This window comes from Podarcis gaigeae, assembly GCF_964106915.1.
Source record: "Podarcis gaigeae genome assembly, chromosome: 10".
NCBI lineage: Eukaryota > Metazoa > Chordata > Lepidosauria > Squamata > Lacertidae > Podarcis > Podarcis gaigeae.
In genome coordinates this window covers 64,607,521-64,633,336 of record NC_139686.1, presented here as the reverse complement: position 1 = coordinate 64,633,336, position 25,816 = coordinate 64,607,521, and the positions used below count along the sequence as shown (strand labels likewise).

The 25,816-nt window shown below is 42.2% G+C and overlaps 1 protein-coding gene across 10 annotated transcripts in view; it reads left to right on the top strand.

Moving 5' to 3' along the window:
• The window catches only part of TAFA5 (TAFA chemokine like family member 5), a 342,920-nt gene that overhangs the window by 150,906 nt on the left and 166,198 nt on the right, over positions 1-25,816 (top strand). For all 10 annotated transcript variants that reach the window (XM_083701680.1, XM_083701675.1, XM_083701679.1 and 7 more), the window contains exon 2: positions 15,289-15,438. In XM_083701680.1, the coding sequence (XP_083557806.1) occupies positions 15,289-15,438 (150 nt within the window). The remainder of the gene's footprint in view (positions 1-15,288; positions 15,439-25,816) is intronic.

Here is a 25,816-nt window from a genome sequence, read left to right as displayed (position 1 = left end):
GTTAGGTGACACCTGGGAGGATAAAACATTAGTATTTCAAAGTATTGACAGAACTGGCTGTTAGAATGCAAATGGTTAAAGGGGGCTTTGTATTTAGAAACAGCAGAATTTGGAGAGATGGGACCAGGAAGCAGAGAATGTTCCCTGCAGACTAAGATTGGCTGTAGAGCAAAAAGGATAAACTGGTGTGTTTTGGGATACTGATGTGCTCCTCAACAGAGGACTAAAGATTGCATACATGTGTAAAATAAATCATATATCCTGGGTGAACACTTGGAACCCCTTGGAATCTTGTTGTTTCTCAGCAGAGATTGGAGGGTTGGCATCCAACCTTTGTAACAGTACATAAAGTGCTTTCTAGAGCATTTTTTTTCTTTTTGTATATAGAGCATTTAACCTACTTCTGTATATTATTGATTGGTTCTTTATGAGCAGATGTAAACATGTTGTGGGACAGGCTTTCACATTATTCTGCCCACAAAACCATTGTAAGATTGCAATACTGGGTTTAAGAATATTTTTTCCACCTTCATTTCAATACAGTCTTGGGTTTAAGAATAGTTTTCCCACATTCATTTAAATATGAAGTCAGATTTTAGACAAAAATTGGGTAGTATGATTTATAACTCGATAATCGTTTTCTAAAAAGAATCTGGCAACTGATGAATGTAAAACAAGTCTTCATGTTGGCTTTATATATACCTTTTCAGTATTAAGATTTTTGTAAAGTGAAAAGTGCCCTGGTACTACATTTTTATATAAATGGAACATTTCCTCTTATTTATTCCAAGTATGACCACATCAGAACCTTCTGCTGCTTCTAAATATTTGTACGCGGTAATCTTTGACATATTTTTTTTACCTCCCTGCTTCGTCTCTCTCACACACATTCCTGCTTGCTCACCCTCCTATGGAATCTCATGACTGCTGTGTGTTTATCATACAGCTGTGCCAAAAGTAAAGGCTGAATGAATGAGATGGAGATTAAAGCCAGTAGTCTGAACCTGTATTCAATCACTGCAGTCGTGCTGTTTGCCTCCTGAATGCTGATGAAGTGTCATGAATGGTCCCATGTACTCTCATTCCAATATATTTCAGGCAGTAGTGATTATTGCTTGTACTCGGCTAAAGCTTGAGATAAATGGCAAAGCCTTGCTTAGCAACAGAAGGCTTCCTCTTATCTCTCATAGGATTGCAAACTTAAGGATGTGGCACTCCGTATAGAAGTAAAACTGACAGAGGAAAGATGCCATAGGCTCTTTGCTTTCCACGAAGATTTGAAACAGCCAACAGCAGCATGAATCTTTGCAGTTCAACAGGTTTACGTGTACAAATAATTTCTCTCTTTGCTAATGTAGCCCAGCCAAACACCATTTTATCATTCAATAAACAACTGTACTTTTTAAAAAAAAAACCTTAGCACTAAAATTGTTTCAGTTTGATGTTTGTGTTAGGATTGTACGTATACACAACCCTCCATGCTTTGTTTTTCCCCTCAGTGATACATAATGGCTTGTATTTTTTAACTGCAAAAAGTTCCACAATCTTAAAATGTTACATTATTTTGCTTGTATGCTTGGTTTACCTGCTTGCACCTACCAAAGTTTAAATATTTGAAAATCAAATAGGTGAACAATGCTAAAACAGCACATGGGAGTAGGAGATAAAAAGACATAGCTACACAACTTGGATTGCAGGTTCTCAGCAATATAACTGGAACACGGTTATTTCATTGTATTTTTAGTGCAAATTAGAAGCCTCTTTTTTGGTTTCTGTTTTCTATCTCCACAAGGGGGAGATAGGCAGAACATGGGTTCAGTAATAATGTACTCTGCATTCCCACTTCATGTACATCAAAACAGAGCCCAGGCACGTCAGGGGTGAAAATCACTCAGTCTCTCAAAATCAAACAAACTTCCGCAATAATGGCTTCCCAGGCTAATTGCACACTTTTAATAAACAAACAAACCTGTGACTTTTGCATTAGATAGGGTAAAATGTTTACACTGACTGAGCAAAATTCCACTGAGTAAATAGAATAGAATAGAATAGAATAGAATAGAATAGATTTTATTATTTATACCCCGCCCATCTGGTTGGGTTTCCCCAGCCACTCTGGGCGGCTTCCAACAGAGTATTAAAATACAGTGGTTTGTTAAACATTAAAAGCTTCCCTAAAGAGGGCTGCCTTCAGATGTCTTCTAAAAGTCTGGTAGTTGTTCTTCTCTTTGACATCTGGTGGAAGGGTGTTTCCACAGGGTGGGTGCCACTACCGAGAAGGCCCTCTGCCTGGTTCCCTGTAACTTGGCTTCTTGCAGTAAGGGAACCGCCAGAAGGCCCTCAGCACTGGACCTCAGTGTATGGGCAGAACGATGGGGGTGGAGACACTCCTTCAGGTATACTATACTCAGGCTGTTTAGGGCTTTAAAGGTCAGCAGATAGGGTCTCAGCCTGCATACCAAATAAAAAATAGGCAAAGTGTTCAGATTATTAGATTACAAAACCTATTTTTTGTTGGTTATTTGTTTAACGCTCTAAGGATCCAAATAAGTATTTCCTTGACAAGGGGCTAAATCTCTGCAGGTACTAGTGAACAGTCTTTGCTTCCTGACGTGTACTGTGGAAAAAAATAAGTATAGGAATCCTGTATCCCCCCCCCCCCCAAGTTTATATCCTGCCCCTCATGTGTTATGCTTGCAAGCATTTACTACTTGGGTGAGTGGGAAAAGCAAATATGTAATCTTGAAAGCTGCAGGTGTGTGAGTAGGATTCTTGAGTGATGAGTGGCTACAAGATCCATTCAATGAAAGGAGGATAATGGCATGTTGGCTTTCCCATATGATGAAGCAGATGTTTATTGCTTCTAAGAGCCTGTTGTGGTTAAAACTTTTAGAGATTCAAGTGGAGGCGATTTTATTATAAGGATAGCAAGCTCAGCAAGGCGGACAGATGAGCCTTTGCTGCTTGAAGGGTGAAGTCCAGTGTGAAGAAGTTTGAGTAGCTCTCCTTACTTGATAAAAAGAAATCTTCAATGCAGTAATTTAAGCTGTTTTATACAGGGCCTTTTTTTCCAGCTGCAACTCAGTTTTGATACTTCTCAGGTGGGCACCATTTCCATTCTAAGAGGTGTTCATGGTGAGTTCCAGCACCTATTTTTCTAGAAAAATAGCACTATTGGTTTTTTTTTAAGATGACTTATTGCTGTTTTTATCTGTTCTCTTGTTTCTTTTTGGTGTCTTGTAACCCACTTTGAAGGGAAGTGGGTGGCTATGTGGGCTTGCCGATCAGAAGGTCGGCGGTTCGAATCCCTGCGATGGGGTGAGCTCCCGTTGCTCGGTCCCTGCTCCTGCCAACCTAGCAGTTTGAAAGCACATCAAAGTGCAAGTAGATAAATAGGTACCACTCCAACGGGAAGGTAAATGGCGTTTCTGTGCGCTGGTCTGGTTTCTGTGTTCCGTTGCACCTGAAGCGGCTTAGTCATGCTGGCCACATGACCCGGAAAAACTGTCTGTGGACAAACACTGGCTCCCTCAGCCTGTAAAGCAAGATGAGTGCTGGAACCCCCAGAGTTGTCTGCGACTGGACTTAACTGTCAGGGGTCCTTTACCTTTAACCTACTTTGATTATGCTTGGAGAGAGGCATGCTAGAAATGAAGGAAACACTGGTTTGGGCCATCGTCTCTTATACAATCACAAAGGATATCCTGGAGGGTTATATATAATCATAGGTGTGTGTGTGTGTGTGTGTGTGTGTGTGTGTGTGTTTTAAGGTAAAGGACCCCTGGATGGTTAGGTCCAGTCAAAGGTGACTATGGGGTACTGTGCTCATCTTGATTTAGGCCGAGGAAGCCGGCATTTGTCCACAGACAGTTTTCCGGGTCATGTGGTCAACATGACTAAACCGCTTTTGGTGCAACGGGACCCTGTGACGAGTGCCAGAGCACACAGAAACACCATTTCCTTTCCCACCGTAGCGGTGCCTATTTATCTACTTGCACTGGTGTGCTTTCAAACTGCTAGGTTGGCAGAAGCTGGGGGACAGAGCAACGGGAGCTCACTCCGTCGCGGGGATTTGAACCACTGACCTTCCGATCGGCAAGCCCAAGAGGCTCCATGGTTTAAACCACAGCACCACCTGCTCCCCTACCTTTATCTTTACCTATATATAGTCTTATAACCATAGCAACAACATGGGAAAGTTGGCCTTCAAGTTCCTGCTTAGGTCAGCTTTGCAAATAAGTCCACAAAAGCCGTTGGTCTAGAGAAAGGTGAGGAGGGTGAAGAGCTCTTCCCCTTTTGCAGCAACCTACTTCATTTCTGTGCTGGTCCTGGAAGAAGGAGTTTCCTTCTGACAGCCCACTTCATCTCTGCACTGAGAGCAAAGAAGGGAGATAGCATTTGTGGGACTTGCTCACTCACCTGCATGGAGATGAGTGAGCAAGTTGCCTATCTTCTAGTTGCCTATGGCTACCAAGCTACTGCTTAAATAAGGTCTGGCTTAGATCATTTGCTTCATTTCCCACAGCATATGTTTTCCCCTCTCTCTTTAGAGGATTGCTAATCTGTATGTTAACTTTCTTCCTTTTTAAAAATATATTTTTATTAAGTTTTACATATCAAGTTTAAATTCAAACATTAAATATCAACACCTTCATTTAGGATTCCCTGAATTTTTGACTCCCCTCTGCGCTTCCATGATTACCATTATCAATCTTTTTTCCCCCAACTGCTTCCCTTATTTTCTCTATTTTCATTTTTAATAATCCATTTTTACCATAGTTTTTCGTCCATTATAAGCATTACTCAAATCCTGCCAAAGTTTTCAGTTGTTTACTGCATCTGTATTCAAATGTGGTTTAACCAACCAGTGAGTGATACGTAAAACAGGTAGACTTTCTCTCAACAGTTTCTGATTTTGGCTGTCAGAATGGGTCTTTAAAACCAAATATGCACAGGACTTGTGCTCAGTCTTTTTAAATGGTGTTGTTGAACTGCTACCACATTTATCACCCTGCTGGATTTCCATTTTCAGTGCCTATGAACTTTATCAAAGAGGTGAAAGAAGCCAACATTCTTCTTCTCCTTTTTAGTTCCATATGACTGTATCCTTCCTTTTAATTCCACTGTTTTCAACTTTTATTTGAAATGGACCATTATTCCTGATGTACATTTGGTTATGCCATCACATGTAATATATCTGGTATAGGGACACGGATGGCGCTGTGGTCTAAACCACTGAGCCTCTTGGGTTTGCCGATCAGAAGGTCAGCGGTTCGAATCCCCGCGATGGGGTAAGCTCCCACTGCTCTGTCCCAGCTCCTGCCAACCTAGCAGTTCAAAAGCATGTCAAAGTGCAAGTAGATAAATAGGTACCGCTGCAGCGGGAAGGTAAACAACGTTTCTGTGTGCTCTGGTTTCCATCACGGCGTCCCGTTGCGCCAGAAGCAGTTTAGTTCTGCTGGCCACATGACCCAGAAAGCTGTCTGTGGACGGCCTGAAAGCGAGATGAGCACCGCAACCCCATAATCACCTTTGACTGGACTTAACTGTCCAAGGGTCCTTTACCTTTTTACCTTATCTGGTATGGGTTAGTGTTTGTGGATGTTAGCAACAGGAGGATATTATTCTGTTGCTTGCCCTGAATGTATTTTTGCAGATAAAGTAAAGGTAAAGGGTAAAGGAACCCCTGACCATTAGGTCCAGTCGTGACCGACTCTGGGGTTGCAGCGTTCATCTCGCTTTATTGGCCAAGGGAGCCGGCGTACAGCTTCCAGGTCATGTGGCCAGCATGACTAAGCCGCTTCTGGCGAACCAGAGCAGCGCATGGAAACACCGTTTATCTTCCCGCCGGAGCGGTACCTATTTATCTAATTGCACTTTGACGTGCTTTCAAACTGCTAGGTTGGCAGGAGTAGGGACCGAGCAACGGGAGTCTCCCCGTTGCGGGGATTCGAACCACCGACTTTCTGATCAGCAAGTCCTAGGCTCTGTGGTTTAACCCACAGCACCAACCGCATCCCATTTTTGCAGGTAGCCATTGGCAAAGGTGTGTGAATGATAAAGGTTGTGTACATTTGAATGCAGCTCCCACCAAGGGTGTTTGTAAGTCCTTGAGCATGTTTCCAACTAGTATGTGCAGGGCCTCTCAAAATATGATAGTTAAGTTATTTAATTTGGCCTAATATGATTGTAATTCCACTGATAAAGTGGAATGTTGGTAAAAAAATATAATTGAAAACCCTGTTGGAAAACTAGAAGTATGTTCTTCCTTTCCATTTACCCTGTGGAAGATTTCTGTAAATGCTTTCTGACTGCTCTCTTTGAACAATGCTACTTTGGTGTTAAAATTACACCTTAGTTTTAAAAACTCTCAGTACTTTAGGTATAATATTCTTTGCTTTTGTGTCTGGAGTGCATCTTCCCTTATTTTCTTCAGTTTTCACATAACGCTTTGATTAGGTGCAACCGTACAAGTATATTGCAATACCTCATTTATGCTGAAACCTGTACGAGGTATGAAAATCCCTGAGCAGAATTTGTAATGCATGTATTTGAGCAGTGCAAACCTACCTTTCTTTGCTGTTGCTAAATTCTAGGGAGTCTGTAGGCCTGCTTTTGCTCCTATGATTCCAGCAGTCATCGGACTCATTTGATTAGAGATAGCTGCATTCAGTTTTAAAATGGAATGGTAATAGAATAAGCTTATCTCATATCAGCTGTGCAGTTTTGTTGGACCAAACTGACATAAATTTATGAAATCTGATGACAGTAGTAAACTGAATCTGTCTAGCTCAAAATTGCAAAGGAAGCGATGGAGAAGCAGGCATTAATGAGCTGGGAAATTTTTCATCTGGAGCAGTAAACAAGAAACTACACATTTTAGAACTGGGCCTCAGATCGTAAAGCTAACGTTTATAAATACTGTACTGGACACTGCCAATAGATTGACTGCCAGTAGATTGTGCTTAATGTAACAATCCTTATTCTTGCAAATAGCCACATTGTTAATGCCAAGTATGTGATATGTGGGGTACGGCATACCCCTCAACATTTCTCTGATGAAAGTTGGGACGACAACAGTAACAATTTTATTATGTATAAATTTTATTATGCATAGTTGCCCCAGCCACTATGGCTTCCAACATATATAAAAGCATAATAAAACATTAAACATTGAACAACTTCCCTACACAGGCCTGCCTTCCGATGTATTCTAAAGGTTTTATAGTTACTTATCTCCTTGGCTCGGGAGTTGCATAACTCCATACCCTCCAGCATTTCTCCAGTGAATTTTTCCCAAGGAAAAGAGGGACATTCTTGGATCAAATAAAAAACCGGGGTGACTTCTGTATCCTTGGAAAATAGGGACACTTGGAGGGTCTGTGTATGGATGAGGAAATATCTAAATGTTGAAGAAGAATGGAATATTTCGTCAAATTTTCATGTTACTTGTACTGCACTCAGAATGTTCAAGCATTAGAAGTCCTTGTTGTTGTTGTTTAGTCATTTAGTCGTGTCCGACTCTTCGTGACCCCATGAACCAGAGCACGCCAGGCACTCTTGTCTTCCACTGCCTCCCGCAGTTTGGTCAAACTCATGCTGGTAGCGTAGAGAACACTGTCCAACCATCTCGTCCTCTGTCGTCCCTTCTCCTTGTGCCCTCCATCTTTCCCAACATCAGGGTCTTTTCCAGGGAGTCTTCTCTTCTCATGAGGTGGCCAAAGTATTGGAGCCTCAGCTTCATTATCTGTCCTTCCAGTGAGCACTCAGGGCTGATTTCCTTCAGAATGGAGAGGTTTGATCTTCTTGCAGTCCATGGGAATCTCAAGAGTCTCCTCCAGTACCATCCTACTTACTCATTATCTCCACACACTTACTTTTACACAGTGGGAGTACAACAGGGCCATAGCTACTAGCTCATCCCTGACATAATGTTCTCATGGGCCCTACTTTACATGTAGATATGTCCTCAGAGGGACAGCTATGTGCATGCAACTGTTTGTGTGTATAGAATTTCTGCTGCCCGGGTGACACACTGGCTGCTGCTGCTGCTGCTGCTGCTGCTGCTGCTTCTTCTTCTTCTTCTTCTTCTTCTTCTTCTTCTTCTTCTTCTTCTTCTTCTTCTTCTTTTAATTGTACCTGTCAGGGGCTCAGGAGCAGAGGCACAGGAGAGGGAGGAAATGGAGAGCGAGGGGGAGGAATCCAAGGGGAGCGTAGGCGGTGACAGTGGTCAGAGGGATTCCATGAGCCTCTCCAGCGAATCGGAAGATTCACAGAAGGGAGCGCCGATGGCCAGGGCAAGGGGGCTACCAAGGGGGAAACCCCAGAAGGAAGGGGCCGGCGGGGACTCCCAGAGCAGCAGTTGGAAATCAGGACCAGCTTCCCCACCAGAGCGCAGTGGGGGGGAGGAGTCCCAGGCATCGGGACCAGTGTTCTCACCACCAGCGAGAGGAGATGAGTCAGGATTGACCACGCCTCCATCGGAGAGCGGGGAAACGGTCAAGAGGAAAGTTACTGGCTGGGCGCGCGCGCCAAGTTCAAATGTACAGGCGAGCGGCACAGCAGGTAGCCCGGAAAGGGAGCCAGGTCCTAAAGCCCGCTGGAAGGAGGGGCAAGACTCAGGGGGGTCAGCGTCAGAAGAGTCCAGAAAGGAGGAAACCCCAGGGGGCAGAAGGACCCAGAGGAGGAAAGAACAACGGAAGAGGTGGAGTAAGGCTAGAGTCTTAAACTGATGTCTAGGAGGCGGAGACTCAGATGGAGCTTCGCCGGTCTAGGTTCTAAGACGTAGAGTTGCACGCTGCGGTTTGGAAATGGAAACTAATCTTCAATAAAGACTTTTATACGTTATTACTGACTAGCGTTGGTCCTCTGTGAGCTGGGACCTAGAGGCAACTCTGAAAGTACCCTTCATCCTAGGATCACAGGGTGGTTTACAATGTAAAAACACAGAAAAACATAGCATAGCAACAAACAAAAACAATCCCAACCCACCGAACAGTTTAAAAGGCCATAGATTATTTAATTAGTCAAAGGCCTAACTTAAAAAGATAGGCAAGACTACCACCAACTGGCTATGTTTCAGTACTGTGCAAATAGCGAAAGATGTCACCAGAACATATAGAATTCAAAATATCAGAGTGTCAGGTACCTGGCTACCCTACCAGAGCGGTGAGCACAAAAAAAAGGTAACTATAAAAATTTAACTTTCATATGTCAAAATTTCTTACCAGGTGTTCATAAAAGCCTGAGTCAGGGCTACTAATGGAATGAAAGTGGCTAAGTGGTTTTGAATGGAAAGAGATCAGTGAGCAGAATTGGTCTACGAGATGCGGACCAGAACTTTCTGATTTGTAGTTTCTTAGCTCTTGCATACCCCAATTTTTCATACCTGTTGTGCTGTTTGTTTATGCATCAATCAATCAATTAATTAATTAATCAGTTTGGTCACAGCAAAATTCTCAACTGGTAGCCAGGGGTCTGTGAGTTGAATTTTCTTTCGGTCCATATTTGGGAGCCTAGAGGATCCTTCATCTTATGATGGCAATATCTCATTGGTAAAGCCTTGCAGAAGCCTTCTTTTGTGCTCACGAGGTACTGCCCACAGCCACTGACATTCAGCTTGAAGCATCCTTTGGTAGACAATTGTGGGATGTGTGGGGCTCTCACAACAGTTTGTCCAGTTTGCAGATGTGCCCACAGCCTCTACACCTCAAGTTGGCAAAAAGGCTGGGCAATATATCAATATATCATCCCAAACCAGATTGAAGTCCATATTGTGATACCGATTTCATAATTTTTTGACCTGGCAATGTATGGTGAATCATGATTGTGTGTGTATGTGTGTGCTGTGAAAAAATCACAATGTGGGGAAAACTGTGAAGCCAGCCAATGCTTCTCTCGATTCCTGCAGCCCCTGTTATCTCTGCTGGCTAAGCTCTCCCCAGGCGGCATCGAATCACAAGAGCAGAGCAGGCGCCAGCAAAAATCACGATGCAGGGAAAAACTGTGAAGTCACCACTTGCCTCTACATAAATCCATCCTTATATCAGACATGATGATATATCAGAATATCGTGATGTATAGCTGGTGATAAATCATGATGCTGAAAACCAGATATCGCCCAGCCCAAGTTGGCAGCCTCTGCTCTGGAGTGTATATGTTGTTCATGCATATATGATATAGGCAAGCTTCTTAGTCTTCCTTATGAAATCTGCAAAAAACCTACTGGGATTCACTTCTTCATAGCAGATGTGATATCTGCAGGTAAAATTTGTTAGCAGCGAATTAGTCAAATGAACCTTTGTACATTTTGAGTTATAAAAAGAGCTTGTGTTGCTAGGCATCCAAATGACGGCACATGGGGAAAAATTACTGTGTGAGAGTGTAACATAAGGCTGCATGTGCAATTCAGAGAAATACATTTCTAGATTAATATAAAACAAAGTTGTTGCTTTTTAAAGGTCTCTAGAATGCTAAGTTCAAACAGAACAGAACCTCTTGATGGCATAGGATCCTGTAAGAAAATGTTTCAATGTTCATTGTGCCTTTTATGACTAAACAAAGGTACCCCTCCCCGCAATAGGATAAAACTGCTTTCAGCCATGCAGGATTGCCCTGATAGTACCTCTGAAGGTAAAGGTAAAGGACCCCTGACAGTTAAGTCCAGTCGCAAACAACTCTGGGGTTGCGGCACACATCTCGCTTTACTGGCCGAGGGAGCTGCAGTTTGTCCGCAGACAGTTTTTCTGCGTCATGTGGCCAGCATGACTAAGCCACTTCTGGCAAAACCAGAGCAGCGCACGGAAATGCCGTTTACCTTCCCACCGGAGTGGTACCTATTTATCTACTTGCACTTTGACGTGCTTTCGAACTGCTAGGTTGGCAGGAGCAAGGACTGAGCGACGGGAGCTCACCCCATTGTGGGGATTTGAACCGCCGACGACCTTCTGATCGGCAGGCCCTAGGCTCTGTGGTTTAGACCCCAGTGCCACCTCCAGCCAATTGCCAATAGGTGCCTGGGATTCACATTTCCACAGGTACAGAATACAGCATATTCCTGATGATCTAAAAAAGCGTTCTATTTGCAATAGAAGTGCATCACTGAGAAAGTTCTGATTACAGTGGTACCTCAGGTTACATACGCTTCAGGTTACATACGCTTCAGGTTACAGACTCCGCTAACCCAGAAATAGTGCTTCAGGTTAAGAACTTTGCTTCAGGATGAGAACAGAAATCGTGCTCCGGCGGTGTGGCAGCAGCAGCAAGAGGCCTCATTAGCTAAAGTGGTGCTTCAGGTTAAGAACAGTTTCAGGTTAAGTACGGACCTCCGGAATGAATTAAGTACTTAACCCAAGGTACCACTGTACCATAAATGGAAACCATATTTAGAATACATTTATTGGGTTACAGCCAATAGTGTCCATAAACTAGCAGAATGGGCATCTGTTTGCACTATGGAACACCCTCTCTCTCACTTCCCCAATGTCCCTTCCAGATTGCTCTGAAAAGTTAGTGAAGCATCTACTATTGTCATTTTATGTTTTTAATGCGTGCACGCACACGCACACGCACACGCACACACACACACACATTCCTGCCCAAGTATGGAGGGTTATTATAAATGCCAGAAAGGTGGTATCTGCTCTGCCACGTTCTTGTGCAAATTCAAATTTCTGCTGCTATATAACTTTCAGCATATTGCAGATATTAGCATAACTGTGCGATCCAGTCTACTTCTCTATCTGCACCTGCACTTCATTCCTATTTTCAGATTTCCTGACAATTAAATGCATTCTGCCTGTGCAGGTTCACATAAATAAAATTAACATTATATATTCAATCATGAGCCAATAACTGGGGGCTCTGTTCTGTCTTGCAGGAGGCAAACATAAAACACCTGTTTAGGGGGAAAGTTATGTTTTTATCGGCTCTACATTAAGAACCAGGACATAAACTGCAATCTAGCAGCTGCAACAAAGCAAAGAGCACCATCCTCCATTTTTTATTTTTTTTTAAAGCTTATCGGCGGGAGGGGAGTTACTTTAAAAAAAAATTAACCTAGTTAAACAATCCCTGCTTAGCCACCATGGTTAGAGAGCTCCAGCAGCCCAGTGTAACCCAGGCAGCGTGCAGCCACACATTGTGTTGGAGTAGGGTGGGCGGAGCTGAGCGAACAGACTATGGAAGCCAGTGATGGCCAAACTCGGCCCTCTAGCTGTTTTGGGACTACAATTCCCATCATCCCTGACCACTGGTCCTGTTAGCTAGGGATGATGGAAGTTGTAGTCCCAAAACAGCTGGAGGGCCAAGTTTGGCCATCACTTTCTCTTACAGTGTTGTTTTGATTCTTTGCCTTTCTGAACTAGGTTGATTGGGTTGTTCTGTTGGTTGGCTGTTCCTATCATCATCATCATCATCATCAAACCTTTTATTGGCATCACATCCAAACATCCAAATCAAATCAATACAGAATTACCACTTACCCAGTGGCACAAAACATTTGCTCAAAGAAAGGAGGCAGGGCAATCTATTGTCTCATCTCTAGGTCTCCAAGGAGATCAGATGTCTGCAGTGTATTTCGACAACAAAAAAACAAATAGAGATATTTAGCCACTAACTTGGTGAGCTCCTGGTCATTCCCCGGTAAATAGAAAATGTATGACCTCCAACTCTGGTTTCCATTTGGGGATGCAGAGTTGATCTAGAAATTGCTGACGGAGATCAGCATATAGTTTACAATTAAGAACCATATGTGTAAGGGTTTCCACCAGGTGGTCTTCACACGGGCAAGTTCTTTCTCCTTCCACCCTGCCTGAGAACCTTCCCCAAAGGAGGTTTGATGGATTTAAATTAAACCTGTCCAGTGAAAATGACCTTCATTCTTGAGGGTTAAGCAGAAACTCAAGGTAATTGTGGTTAGTTTCATGTGCCCAAGAAAGTTGAAAATAAAGTGGGGAACATGTTTTCTCTGCTGCTACTGTTAGTTCCTGGCACTCAGTATTGCGTGTCGAGGTCCCCAAGCCACCCCCCAAATAACTCACAACGCACACTTAATTTTTGTTTAAGGTTTTTGGCATAATTTTGGCCACAACTTTATTTAAATACAAAACCGTGAGTGGTTGTTTAGGCATTGGTTAAGACTATCTGTCCCCCCGCCTGGGGACAGAACTGACTTCTGGGCACCACCGAAAGACAGTGCGGGGGAAAGCAAGTCAGGGAGAAATGGAGCTGAGTCACAGACCCTCAACTCTCACCCGCCTGCTCTCCGAAGGCTTTCCGGCCCTAGTCCCATTCCAGGGATTGGACGAAAAGATGGCAAGCCCCAGGATTCCTTTAACGGAATTCCCTTTCCGCAGCAACCATGGAGGGGCAGGCCCAGCCTATCCTAAGCCCTCCTCCACCAATTTATAACCAATGCCTAACCGCAACCTTACAAGTTGTGACGATTTGCTACGCAGTAGGCAAAAACCAAATGGCCCAGCCAATCAGCCAGATGGACAAAATTCCTACCAGGCCCCTGCCCCAACGGCAGATGACCCCATGACAGGCATAGCAAGGTCAGTGCAACAACCCCTTACTCAAGGGCGGGTGGGCGGGTGATCCGTTGCACGCAGCAAAGAGAAAGCTCCAGGCTGCGTGCAGAGTATTTAAACATTTTACCCCTCCCACCAAAATTGCAACATAACTTTTACCCCAGCAACCCAGTGAACCAATCACTGTCCCAGGCCATCTTTAGAAACCCTGCCTGGTAACAGAGGGGTGGCTCAGCAGACCCCACCGCCACACGTGCTCTCCATGAAGGAGAACACGCTTTCTAGTTCTTATTATAGCCTTGGCAGATGGTAGGGACATCGGTCACAAAAGTTCCACTGACAGCCTCAGTTGCTGTACCTTCTTGTTAAACTGTTGTAGCTCTGGGGAAAGAAAGGGGTCTACCAAAACTTCACTGTTCTTGTCATTATCCCTGTTTAGTTGGCCACTTTGGGCAGCAATGTGTTGGAATTTCACAGGGCAGGGTTTGGGCGAGCATCCTTAGGTACCTTTATGGTGAATGGCGAGGCCAGAGACTAACCTTCCAGGTTTGTGTGGTCTCTTGTCTTGGTAAGGATCACCTTGGGGACTAACCCCCCTGAGAGAGTGGGTCAGGAAGGCCTCCCTATCTACCCTCAGGCATGATAAAAGTGGGGTGGTAGTGGAACTGAAGGCAATTCCCCTTTTCATGGAGCATGGCAGGCTTCACCCAAAAGCGAGGTTCCCACACAGTCACACTGCAGATAATTTGTATAAATTTAAATAAGCATGCCCTCATGTTTTACCCAAACTTTTCTTGTGTCACACCTTTTTATTTCATAGCTGTGGCCACTACAGGCAACCCCAGATTTGTGTTGGAGTTGTGTTCTGGGTCATTGCATCCTTGCACAAAATTGTGTGCAAATGAAATATCCTGCCTCATTCAGCTTCCATGCCTCCTTGCGCCACTCTTTTAGTAACATCTTTTATTATGTTATCAGGTGGCTTCTGTGTTCAGTGCTGTGCACAAGTGCACAATCGCACACATACCCTTTGCACCTAAAACGGGGTTTGCCTGTACAAGGTTTTCTGTCAATATAATTTTTTGCCTTACATTTTTTTCAGAGTAGTAATCCTATTGCTTTTCTACGTAGTAGTAATATAGAAATATTATGGAAAAGATCACAAGTTGAAGGGGGCAATATTTTATTTCCTGAGTAATTCCTATTGCTTAGAATTGTTTAAAGCAATTACATATTTTATGCTGATGTTTTGTAACAGAAATAAGATTGAAGCAGAGTAATGATGAAGCTTTTAACTGGCTGCAGTTTGTTATTTTTAAACTGTAGTGTGTTTCACCAAAGCTGTGGAGGTATGGATCCATAATTCCAGGTATTCTGGATAAAGGATAGGTAATTCTTAACATACCTCTTTTCCCTTTGAATATTTTTGTGCTTCTTGCACAAGTGTACTTGAAATACATCTTTTATTTTAATCACTGCTAAAGTAGTTCTTTCAACAAAGTAAAAGTGATTTGTTCCATGAAACCATTTATAGAAAATAGTTTTCTGACTGGTCCAGACTTAAAGTTTTCATTTGGCTAGCACAAGGAGAATATTCTGGTTACCTCTCTTCTTATTGTATCCATAAGCTCATTTTCCATTTGTTGTGGAGTGCCTGTGCGCCTGCTACAACAATGGATTGTGACTTTTTTTTCTGTAATAGAGTGGCTATGGTTCATTCAGTGACTGTGGTACCTGTTGCTGGTTCTTTTTCCAGGTCAATTGGCTGCAGGTACCTGTGAGATTGTTACGCTGGACAGAGATAGCAGTCAGCCCCGAAGGACTATAGCCCGACAAACAGCTCGTTGTGCATGTAAAAAAGGACAGATTGCCGGTACAACGAGAGCAAGGCCAGCCTGCGTCGATGGTAAGAGACAAAAGATCATTTAACTTAATATCCGCCCAACACGGAATTGGTTATCAAGCACTTTATTTGTTCAGATTGAAAAAGTGTCTTGTCAAATATTTGTGCAATCACCAGCCAAGTGAACATGTTGACCCGAGGATTACTCTGGAAATTCTTGTACACATTAACTGTGTGCCTCTAAAAGGCAATTGACTCGCTTTCTCTTCTGGTCTGGAGCCTTTGTTTTCTGTTAGCTGGTGAAGTTGAGAAATGTCCGGTCATTTCTCCATGGATCTGTATCTGTGGGATGGTTGTGTGTCAGTTCCATACCAGTGGGCAACCAAGCCATGCTGTCCAGATGGCGTATTGGAACAAGCACTGTATGTTTTCTCTGCCAGAATCCACAGACTTAGAATTGGTTTTGTAATGGTGTAGGAAATGGATGTCCTGCATTGCAGTACTATTGTGTTAAGAGAGAGAGATTGCTTCTCAAAAACCTTTCTATTGCTTCCTCCGAGCATCAAGAGCTGGGTTCACAGCCAACCTAACTGGCGTTGCTAGTTTAATACTCTACATCTTAATTTGAATCATAGCCAACGTGACCACTCCTGCATGAAAGTTAATATGGTTGGGGAGAGGTGGAAGTGCTGGTGAATATGACATTAGAATGGAACTGTTGTATTATACCTTATATTTCTGCTGCCCCTTACCTCATTAAAAACGTCATTCTGTATGATTCACTGCAGATGCAGTGTGTTGCCTGCAGCTTGCAAAAATGCTGATGTAGAGGGAGGATGAAAATATTTCACTTTGAAATCATTTTTATGTCTCAAATGAGCTGCTGTATTCCAACTAAGACACCAGTGGTGCAGTCAGCAGTGTATGCCTGCTGATGAAAACTTACCGACAAACGTTCAGGTTGCAATTAAACTGAGATAAAACAGGACTCCTGTTATAAATAGACAGCATTAAAAATAGCATGTTTTGATTTAGGTTTTGCAGGGGAAAATACAAACGGATGCTTCTGTAAAAAAAGATAATAAATTCAGGTCTGCTTTGAAAAATGACTCACACTTGAGCCCATTAAAAAAAATAAAAATGCTGAGACTTCAGTACCATTTCATCAGAATTTGACTCCCCCACTGACTATCAAAAAAGACAGCACAAAGGGGATTTCATTGCCTGCCCACCAAGCTAAATATAAGGCATCACATCCATTCTATTTTTGTGTTCATTCTTGTTGGTACTCTAAAATCTGCTTGTTCTTTCTGTTTGCTTCATCATATTTTGCCATGGTATGTTTAGTTGTCCCCCCCCCCTCCCCTTTAGATTTAAATAATGTTTTTTCACTGCAGTTCTAAGTCAAAGATCTTAATAGGTCTACTAATTTTGGAATTGCATTTGATTGTCTGGCATGTTAACTTGCTTTATTTTTGCATAGTTTAAGGATTCCTATCCAACTTTTCCTCTATTGGGTATACTCAGTTTATGATATACTTGAGTTCTTCTACCTGAAAATATAGTTGCAGCTTTGGTTCAACCAAAGTCATTATGTACATATGAGTTAGATATGTATTAGTGTTGAGTGGACCGATGTTCTACATTTGCAGACTCATTTATTCTGTACCAATGAAATAAAAAATATATTTTTTATTTTGATTTAGGATAGATTTTGTTATGAATTCTGTTCTTTTATTCCCATCGTGCATGTTATTTATTAATACCCTATTTGGAAGTAAACTTTATTACAACCAATATAATTTGTGTCAGTTGTCATTATAAAATATTTATCAGCATCATTTTCTTAAATAATTCAAATAGTGAACTCAAGTGGCTTAGTGTCTATCAGGTTGGTAGTAAAGAGACTACCTCAAATTAGATTGATTAGTGCATAGTCAGGGAACTCCCTAGTTATTTAGAAGGATGTAAGTATGTATAAGTAACCCTGAAATGACCTGATAAGGACTTACGAATCTGAAGAATTTAGGGGTTGTTGATGCTATAAACAGTTGAGCCTGTAGCAATGATAAATTCTAGAGCAACTGAACTTGTTTGATAGAGCTTCAGACTGCATGCCAAAGGCAGGGACTTCTCCCTTTATTGTTACATTTTATTTAGGCAGAGGGAGAAACCCACTGCTGCACCTCACAGCTACCATAAATTCTGAATTTAGACTTTTTTCCCTCCCTTTGTACTGTTTTTGCTTCTGCCACAGGAAGAAGGGCTGTAAAGGTACTTGAAGTCAGAAAGACTATAATCTAGCCATTAAGTCTGATTGAGAGCAATTGAGACAGATAATGTCAATGCATATGTTAATTACAAGAACAAATTAAACTGAAATGTTTTAAAATATATATTAAATTAAGATGAAATAATGAACGTAACATTTTAAAAACCATAGTGAATTGGTATAACTTAATAAAATTTGATAAGGTTTCTGTAACTATAGTCAATTCACTAAGCGGTTATTCTTGCTAGGGCAGCATACTGTTAACAAAATAAATAAAATCAGAATTAAAGCAAAGTAACAAATAGTTGCTATTAACATGTCAAAGGCAAACATGTAAAGGTAACCTGCCATCTTCAGAGTGTCATTCTTAGTGTCATGGGATATTTGACAACATGTGTGGACAATGCCTTTTCAGTTGCCTAGCATTCCCAACCTAGATTTGTATTCATAACACTTCATAGTTCATTTCAAATCATGGTTTACCTCAGTGTTATACAACAACCTCTTAAATGCAGGACTTTTATAGGTTTGATTCCCTGTTGAATCTCTGGTTTAATATTCACATATGTTAGTGTTCACATCTGATGACTAGCACGTTTTCACTTGACACCGATTTTTATTTTTTTAGACCAGATTGTTAATCACATTACCTTCAGCTAATATTATTCTCCCTCTCCCCCTCCCACACCCAGTTATCTTTGAAAACCTACATAGAATAGTTGGGGTCAAAACTGATTGTGAATGAATCCTAGTTCACCAGACTCTTACAAAATTATGGTGTGTGTGCTTTTCGTTGTGTCCTTGAAAGGGAGAATGTAAAATATGTTCCACTCTAAATATAGAAAATAAGAGCAATACATAATTAAATTAATGCACTGCAACTGTGATCCATGAAATAGTTACAGTTGACACTTGGATTTTAGCCATTCTAATTGCATTGACTTCAATGGGTGCAAATTGTTTTAAATTAAAGCACCATGGCTTAAATAGCTTATCTTCAGTGAGACTAAAATGGCTGCACTCCAAATACCCTGTCTTAGTGTATTCATGAGCTGAGCTGAATAAGTACAGTTCTTATGACTATAAGAAGTTTTATGGATTGGTATCTGTTAAATTCCTGAAAATACTCTGAATGTACAGTAGGAGATCTCAGCCTTTAAATGTCACCCTACTTAAGATATAAGGCTTCTTAAGATTATAAATACTGAATTTATAGTGTGTGTTACTGCTTTCACTGGATATAAATCTAGCACAAATAAAACAAAAAAGGAAAGATCTGATGGATTTGTTACTAGCATGGTGTTGGCTGGTGGGAGAAACTTTAGGAAGACAGGTGTTTGTTGCTAAAACCTTGGGATTATTCCATATCCGTATTCAGACGAATAGGCTTGGATAATTTATTTCAAGACAGAAGAGCTAACTAGTTTCAGTAGTTATTGGTCTTATCATATAACAGTTTGTTAATTAGGAAACTAATTAGTTATTGCGTGTTCAGATCCCGAGACCTCCCCAATAAATAAAGACACATTCAACTCAAATTTTTGTTCTGGTTTTTGGCAGAATTTAGGCCACAACGTTATTGATTACAGATAAGTGAGTGGTTGCATAGGCTCTGGTTCGACTAGCTCCCTGTACCGTTGCAGATAGCGCTGACCCAGAGCTCTATCATAGGGTGAACACCTGAGGCAGGTGAAAAGCCTGGGAACAGACTCTGTTCTCTCCCCAGATGTTCCCTGGACTCAGGCATGGGCAAAACCCCCTTTTGGGGGTTGACCAAACCAAGTTGAGTCCCTGGATTCCTTCAATGGAATACCCTTCACATAGGGATGGTGAGAGCGTTCTCCCATCCCTATCACCTGAACCAGAGCCTATCTACAACCTTATAAGTTGTGACGATTTGCTACACGGCAGGCGAAACCCAAATGGCAACAGCCAATCAGCCAAGTGGGGAAATTCCTACCATGCCCCTGTCCCAACAACAGACGACAGATGATGGCATAGCAAGATGCTTGCCTTCTTTACCATTAGCCAAATTGAACACAGCAGTGAGGAACCACCAATTGGGCGTTGTGGCTATCCAAATGACCCCACCCACAACCTTGGGTCAGTCACGTTGATCTCACCACAACACATGCCCTCTGTGAGGAGGACACGATTTGTCAAGTTGCTAAGCCAGTACACCTTTTTTTCTTTCATTCAGGAAAAATAAAAGTACTATGGTCACAATTATCACTATTGAGGGGGTGAGACATTGGTCAAAGTCTAACTTTATGCTCTTTAAAGGCTTGTCGTTAATTCAACTCTTTCTTTTCACGTAATATGAATACAGATAGACATAAGGATACAATAACTTCAGAGGTCCCTTCCACATCTGTGTACACAGAAAGATCAGCCATGCATCATAATTGCAGAAAGAAATTCTAATAATACCATAGTAATTTGGATGCTAATGCAGCTTGGCAACCTGTGACTAGTGAAGATTTATTCTAGTTGAATGGAGAACGTTACTTGGATACCACAAGTATTTAATGTTTCAAATGAAACAGTCCAAATTATCTTGGAGCACAATGAAGTTCCTCAGCCATGAGGTAAAGACAGAGGTACCGGCTGGATCCAAGCTTTTAAGTTTTTTAATTGTGTTTCAGACAAGTTAGTCTGACACCCAATGTACCCGAACGCAGAAGAGATAGTAGACTTTTTTGGAATGTCACTATATGCTGATCTACATGGTAAAATCTGTAAGGAGGACATGACAACACCAGTGTGACAGCTATGCAGCAGTTATAAATTTATTTAATTAAGCCACCCTGTTTTACTTGCACAATGGAACTTTTCAGCCTTATCTCCCTGTGTCCCTACAGTCTGCTCCAGGGTTTCCAAGGAGAGAATAGGGAGTGGAGGTCCAACTGTACTTGCGCAAATGGGTTGACTTAAATGGATACAACTAATTAGCTTGTATCACCGTGGAGAACCGTTGTACCAATATAACACAATAATGATAATGTATGTGAAGCAGGCTTCTTCTACTAGTTCCAGAGCTTATGGCCTTGGGATAGTCAGCCATCAAGTGTTACATCAGGAGTTTCAGTGGTGCTGATGACGTCCAAAACAGCTTTCACCATCTCTCCCTCATGAGAAGAATTAATAACAGTGGTACCTTGGTTTTAGAACAGCTTAGTTTATGAACAACTTGGATTACGAACGCTGCAAACCCAGAAGTAGGTGTTTTGGTTTGTGAACTTTGCCTTGGAATAAGGACAGGTTTCACTTCCTGTTGAGTGTGTTTCATTTGTAAATTTGTAAAGTCCCCCACTGCTATAGGAAAGCACACCCTGGTTTAAGAGTGCTTTGGTTTAAGAACGGACTTCCGGAACGGATTAAGTTCGTAAACCACTGTACGTCAAAGGCACACTTGGCAAGCACTGTCCATAATTTGATGTTAAGGCTAAAACACCAACATGTATGTGGACCGGCTGCTTTCAAAGGTTGGAAAATCTGAGTGCACTTCCTGTGTGGTGTGGACACTGATGGTAAAAGGGAAAAAAAGAAGTACCTTACAGATGATATACCAGTTATCATATGGACTTTGAAATTAACACTGTTGGGTTTTATGCAGCGGTTGCTCATCATCCATCAGACTAATGTGTTTTGCGCTATAAGGAATTGAAATGACTGCTGGTGCAACTGTCCTTCTGTCCAGTACACTGGTTGGTTTGCTTATCTCCTGTGAAAGTGCTACTATGGTTGTTGGGAAACGGCTGTGAGCCTCTGAATGTAATTATTTTTTTTTGAAACATTACTGAGGTGGGGGAGAGAAGTGTTCTCTCATGCATTTCTATGACTCATGTGTACAGTTTCCTGTGTTTTGTGGATAATTTTAAGAGTCAGAATAAGGTATGATGTTTCTTGTGTTTTACAGAGGTGACAGGCAAAGGAAAACATAGGTCGGTTACTGTGCAATCTGTTTTAATATGCTCTAAAGCGGGTGGTGCTGTGGTCTAAACCACAGAGCCTAAGGCTTGCCGATCGGAAGGTTGGTGGTTCGAATCCCCGCGACGGGGTGAGCTCCCGTTGCTTGGTCCCTGCTCCTGCCCACCTAGCAGTTGGAAAGCACGTCAAAGTGCAAGTAGATAAATAGGTACCGCTCCAGCGGGAAGGTAAACGGCATTTTCGTGTGCTGGTTTGCCAGAAGCGGCTTAGTCATGCTGGCCACATGACCCAGAAGCTGTACGCTGGCTCCCTCAGCCAGTAAAGCGAGATGAGCGCCGCAACCCCAGAGTCATCCGCAACGAGACCTAATGGTCAGGGGTCCCTTTACCTTTACCTAAAGCAGTTGAATGACAACTACAGTCTCCCCACTTTACCCTGATCAATCTTGTTCTTTATTCAAACTCCTTAATTACTGATGGCGCCATCTTAGAGCTCGTATGCATCCCCCCTTATATTGCGTCGTTCATAAAGGATTTCCCCAATGTTTGTTCCTTTTAAATTTCCCTGTCCTTGATATGCATGGTCCCTTCCCCTTCCTCATCATTTTGCTTCTTCCATCACCAATAATCTCCTTTGTGTTGTACTCATCTTTCTATTCCGTCCTATTTCTGTTGCTCCCTGAATACCATTTGGCTGAGGAGGTGATCTCTATTATGTCCTAGAAAGCATCTAGGGATGAAAATAGGTGTCGCCAAAGCATGAAGAAAGAATTATAGGTGATGAATAGCTATCCATGTTATAGTTTTCTTCTCTTGCTTCCCTGGAAATTATATTTCATCTGTAGTATCCCCAAAGACATGGAGATTTAACTATAAGCACAAATTACTTCATCTCTCACTTTAATGTGGTCTCCTTTGGGGTCTAACCTGGCAACAACATGGCAGCTGAGGCTGGGAAATGAAAACTGAGAGTGCTGGGAAATTTTAAGATTTAATTATTTAAACTGGAATGTCGCCAGGATGCAAGGTTTAACTCCCTCATGCATACAGACGCTGCCATGGGATCTTTAATTACATCAAATGCATGCTTTATTTTACTGGGGAAATGACATGTTCAAAAAACATAGTTCATCAGAAGGGGATGTTTGTTCATTGCATACATAATTCTGCCATTTGCATTCCGTGTAGTTCCCAGGTAATTTTGCTTTAGTGATCACTAGGGATGTGCCAAACCTGTTTCCTTATTTCTATTGAATTTTCTGCTTGGCTTCCCTAAGCTCTCTGGTAGCCCCAGGTTCAAAGTTCAGATAGTCTTGCTTTTCTGTGTCTTTGCATGCAGGGTTCTTGTCCCATTGCCACTTAAACACACACACACACACACACACACACACACAAGTAATTTGTACAAAGTGAAGCAGGCTTCTACATTCATATTTACATCATACATACACATTTTGACAGGGGTGGTGCTGTGGGTTAAACCACAGGGCCTAGGACTTGCCGATCAGAAGGTCGGCGGTTCGAATCCCCTGACGGGGTTGAGTTCCCGTTGCTCGGTCCCTGCTCCTGCCAACCTAGCAGTTCGAAAGTATGTGAAAGTGCAAGTAGATAAATAGGTACCGCTCCAGCGGGAAGGTAAACGGCATTTCCGTGCGCTGCTCTGGTTCGCCAGAAGTGACTTAGTCATGCTGGCCACATGACCTGGAAGCTGTAAGCCGGCTCCCTCAGCCAATAAAGTGAGATGAGTGCCGCAAGCCCAGAGCCGGTCACAACTGTACCTAATGGTCAGGGGTCCCGTTACTTTTACCTTTACACATTTTGAATGCACAAAGTGACACTCTGAGCTACGCAGCAAAGGCTTGCATGTGGCTGTATATGTGCTTTGAGTCTACATTCTTTGTAGTGTTTCACTAATGTATGGAAGTACAGTGGTACCTCGAGTTACATACACTTCAGGTTACATACTCCACTAACCCAGAAATAGTACCCCGGGTTAAGATTTTTGCTTCAGGTTGAGAACCGAAATCGTGCTCCGGCGGCATGGCAGCAGCAGGAGGCCCCATTAGCTAAAGTGATGCTTCAGGTTAAGAACAGTTTCAGGTTAAGAACAGACCTCCAGAACGAATTAAGTACTTAACCTCAGGTCCCACAGTACTCGATCCATATTTTCCAGTACACAACCATATTTGCTGTCTATATTCTGTAAAATGATAATAGTGAGAAAGTGAACCCTAGCATTCAACTGTTCCTGAAGGCCTCTATTAGTGAAACTTTCTGTCTCTTCTTTAGTCATTGCAGAATTTCATTATCCCACTGGGAAAGAATAAATAGAATGAGTGTAGATAACTAGAAGCTTATAATGGCTGTATCAACAATAGCCATCCATACTCATGTCAAGAAAAATAAGGAAAGCCTATCTTCAAAAACCTTTACTACTTTCTGTGAGAGTTTCAGTAACTATTGAATCCAATTCTTTACAGCTTTCATAAGAGTTCTTTATCCCCTAGAGCTTATTAACCCCAATTGTAGTCCTACAATGCAGTATTAATGATTTCTTTTTTCAGGTTGTCTTGAAGCATTGTTGACATTACATGGTCACCTTCACTGATGCTTTAACTGAATAAAAGCTTTAACTCTGAATAAAAAGTAGTTGTGAGAATATATAGCAAAATAAACATTCTTCCATTTGCACTCTGTTAACAAAGTAGCTACTACACTTCCCGGCAAGGTACCTTTTCCATTGCATTAAGCTACAAAGTATTCACTTGGTGTCACTTGGACACGGGTGGCGCTGTGGGTTAAACCACAGAGCCTAGGGCTTGATGATCAGAAGGTTGGCGGTTCAAATCCCCACGACAGGGTGAGCTCTCCTTGCTCAGTCCCTGCTCCTGTCAACCTAGCAGTTCGAAAGCACATCAAAGTGCAAGTAGATAAATAGGTACCGCTCCGGCAGGAAGGTAAACGACGTTTCTATGTGCTGCTCTGGTTCGCCAGAAGTGGCTTAGTCATGCTGGCCACATGACCCGGGAGCTGTACGCCAGCCCCCTCGGCCAAAAAGCGAGATGAGTGCTGCAACCCCAGAGTCGGCCATGACTGGACCTAATGGTCAGGGGTCCCTTTACCTATTCACTTGGTAACAAACAAGCAAACACGTATCTGTGTTTGTATTTGGCCAATAAATTCATTTTCAGTGCCCTAGACAGGGGTTTCTAACAAACACTTTTATTTTGGTTACAGGGAGGTAGCCATGTTGGTCTGCCGTAGTCAAAGCAAAATAAAAAGATTCCTTCCAGTAGCACCTTTGAGACCAACTAAGTTTGTTATTGGTATGAGCTTTCGTGTGCATGCACACTTCTTCAGATACACTGAAACACAAGTCACCAGACCCTTATACATAGTGAGGGGGTGGGGAGGGGTATTACCCAGAAGGGTGGTGGGAATGGGTGATTGCCTGATAGGTGTGGTAAACCTGTTGATGACTGTTAACAATTGCAATTGGCCTTACAGGAAAAAGCATGGGGTGAGATGGCTAAAAATAGCTTTATCATGTACCTCATGTTACGTTTGCTTCATGTTACATTTTTTCAGGTTGTGTCGTGTGGTGACCTGGAAGTACCGGAAAGAGTTACTTCCGGGTTTTGCTGCTCGTGTATGCGCAGTAGTGCTAAATTGCACTTTGTGCATGCACACAAGCGTCAAAACATGCCGCGCACCTGCGCAGATAGGGCACTTCAGTTGCGGCCTTTTCATGTTGTGAATGGGCTTCTGGAACGGATTCCGTTCGCAACCAGAGGCATCACTCTATAATGAATCCAGTGTCTCTATTCCGACCAGGTCTCTCCATGGTTTTAAGTTTGGTAATAAGTTGTAATTCAGCAACTTCTCTTTCCAGTCTATTTCTGAAATTCTTTTGTAATATGACAGCTACTTTGAGATCTTGTATAGAATGTCCTGGGAGACTGAAGTGTTCTCCTACTGGTTTCTCTGTCATTCCATTTTCTGGTATCATCCAACCCCACAGGACAATTTGGAAACAAACATTTCACCCATTGCTTGAAAATTTCAGATCACAACTGAAATCTCAGTAATATCACACAAATATAGGTCAAGAAGTATGGAGCGTGGTGAAGTCCCCTCGATTTTTTGTTATAATTTGGCATAATATTTAGGACTGTTTGGTTATTGAATAATATGTATAATTCAGAATGTATGATGTGGTTTGATTGGATTGTTAAAATGG